The 2,777-nt window shown below is 33.1% G+C and overlaps 1 protein-coding gene across 1 annotated transcript in view; it reads right to left on the bottom strand.

Annotated features, from left to right (window-relative positions):
- LOC117175532 (lysophospholipid acyltransferase 5-like) overlaps window positions 1–2,777 on the bottom strand; it is a 43,077-nt gene that overhangs the window by 2,871 nt on the left and 37,429 nt on the right. Inside the window, exons 2-4 of the mRNA XM_033365239.1 lie at window positions 1,835–1,993; window positions 1,494–1,730; window positions 1,105–1,413 (exon numbers count right to left, since the gene is read on the bottom strand). Of these exons, the coding sequence (XP_033221130.1) occupies window positions 1,105–1,413; window positions 1,494–1,730; window positions 1,835–1,993 (705 nt within the window). The remainder of the gene's footprint in view (window positions 1–1,104; window positions 1,414–1,493; window positions 1,731–1,834; window positions 1,994–2,777) is intronic.

The following is a 2,777-nucleotide window of genomic DNA, read 5'->3' as shown; positions in this document are numbered from 1 at the left end:
TTATCACTTTGTCTTAAGAATTATGAGTGAAAATGATAGTTTATACTTATTAGTGCATAATCTTCCTTTTCCATGTAATCGCATTTTGTTCCAAACTGAGGGGCAATACTGCCGTACAAACTAAAAAGATACATAAGTGACATCGCCGCTTAGGTCGACTTTTTCATTTTCACGCTGAAGAGAATCACTCTAAGCGGCAATGTCACTTACGTATCTTTTTATTTTGTACGGCAGAATACGAATTGATAAAAATGACACCTTTGAAATTGGTTAAAGAGTTTAGGATTTTTTTGTTACATTTCGACCTAGTATTCAAAAGCTCACGTTTTTGAAATTGAGTGACTTTATGCCAAAAATAAGATTATGGCAAACTGAGAGTATGGACCAATGAATACCTACAAGTGGAAAGCATGTCAAAAACAGTTTTGCCCCCGGCTAATCATTATACAATTCATAGACTAATTACTGTGCGTCTAAAATTAGTAATCTATTCAACCTCATGTCTCCAATCATACAATCATTGGCCTAGGCTGACCATTATGTCGCCGTGGCCAATCATTGTATTTTTTCCATTATCATTAATTTTTGGAAATATAAATTATCTACTACTACTTTAAATGCTTAACTTACTACGGCTGTTCGAATCTTCGTCAAATTTACCTTCTATCTGGGTATTATAGAATTTCGTTCGACATCTATGGTGTTTTTTTACACATGATCAAACTGGAAGAATTCTGTAAGTCGCCATGTATTGTACCCATTAACCTACTTGCAATTTGAACGCATCGTTAAAATTTTATAATTCTTAATACAGGCTTTAATTTTAAGTTTAAATTGATTTGAAGGGTAACATAAATTAAGGTACAAAATTGTGATTTTAGAGTGGAGCGAAAAAACGTTAACAAGAGTCGAATCTTCGATTTTTGATTTCAAGAATAAATAAAAACCCTTTCCTGAGGTGAAGTATTTTTAAATGAAAATTACTAGTGTGTTTTTAAATAGCGAATAATGGAGTTCAAGTTTGAGATACTGAGTAGAGTTTTACCATGCAATCATTAAAAGAATAAATTACTTCATTTCTGATAAAAAATTAATAAATCTTACATCTTTCTCGAAGTACATAATGATGAACTCCATAACGAAGCACATGTAGTACCCGGAATGGAAGCCATGCCAAACAGCAAGAAATGCGAGGGTCGTTACTTGACTATAAAGCTTGGATCCGAGGAATTTCAACCTTTTATAAATGTATTCTGCACTCCAATGGTTTGTGTTAATGTTGAAGGACTGGATATAGTGATCATATTCTGTAGCATTTTCGAAAGTTAGTAACTTGACGTTCGCACAACCATCCCATTTCGAAAGACCCTTGGAATCTTTTCCATTGTACGTCAATCCGAAAGCTGTACAAACCTGTAATCAAGAAAATAACACATTTGTAGTCCAAGTGAAAATATAAAGTCAATTTTCTTAATGATAATAATATGACTCACTCCTTCTGTCATCAGCCAACAGCTTATATATTTATACAAGTTGATACGGCCCCAAATCCCAATAACGAAACATCGTTGGACAAAATTAAGTTTGTCAAACGCATGGCTTAACAAATACTTTTCAGGGAAGTATTGTGAACCAAGATGGTAGATCCCTACATAAATGAAACCAAGGCTTGTACGCAGAATACCAGGAATAATACAGTCAGGTAGCTTTTGAATATTTGACACTGGCTTCTAAAATTAATTTCCGACAAAAATTAAATGACATAAAAAAAAGTTACATTAATTAACATTACCATTCTAAATATAATTTAAATTGCATGTGAAAATCTACGTACGCTTTCAATAAGACGACCATGGACGTAATCCTGGTACCTTCGCATGCTAAATTGGGGTCCAACCAAAAAGGATCCAGGAAAGAACGAGAAAGCTGCAATTTCCAGAAAGGATGGATGTTCTTTCAAGGCAGTCTTCCGCTGAAATTCTGATAATTCACTCTGCGAAAATTTTTTGAATGTCATAGTATCGTAGTCGTTTTGTTTGATTTAATATCTATTATGTTGCATCTATACTTTTATTTATATCTAATGTAAAGTGGTTGCGGCTTACATTAAACATTTTTGAAATTCAGGCATAATAATTAGACACGTTTTTACTACTTATTTGTCGAATAATTTGATTAAATTGTTTTATTTATAAATTTGATTATACATTCTAAAATCAAGGAAAACTTTATTGGTGGTGTTCGCATATTATGTCACGCATTTTTCAGACATTTTAGAACACACCTCCCTCGTTCCATGCATGATTACTATACTTATACAGGATGTCTATACGTATCGAACCCACTAAGTTTATGGGATTTTTCGACTTTTTTGTTTGCTCCACTCGCCCCTACAAGGATAAGGATAATTTTTACACCTGAAGCGTTACGTCTTATATGAAAGTTCTCATTTCTACAATTTAAAATGTAATTAAATCTTGCCAGACGTATATATACAGGACTCTCCATATTTTTATTGTACATAAGCAAAAGTAACTTTATTACCAAAATAATGTAAGAAAATCATATTGTAAAAACAACTAAAAAGCGATAATTTTGCAATCCGTTAGCTAATTCCAAAGTAAAGAGATACTATTTTTCCTAATACCTGCATAAAAAGTGTGCCTTTTTACGCCTGTAGAGCGAATGCAAAATGTCTGATTTTGGGGAATCGGGAAGAAACTAAGAATAGCGCAAGCGCAGATCGTGATTTTATGCGTTTATGCCCTAGCAAAGAC

This window comes from Belonocnema kinseyi, chromosome 6 (assembly GCF_010883055.1).
Source record: "Belonocnema kinseyi isolate 2016_QV_RU_SX_M_011 chromosome 6, B_treatae_v1, whole genome shotgun sequence".
Taxonomy (NCBI): domain Eukaryota; kingdom Metazoa; phylum Arthropoda; class Insecta; order Hymenoptera; family Cynipidae; genus Belonocnema; species Belonocnema kinseyi.
The sequence above is the reverse complement of the archived record's forward strand: the minus strand, read 5'-3'. Positions and strand labels throughout refer to the sequence as shown.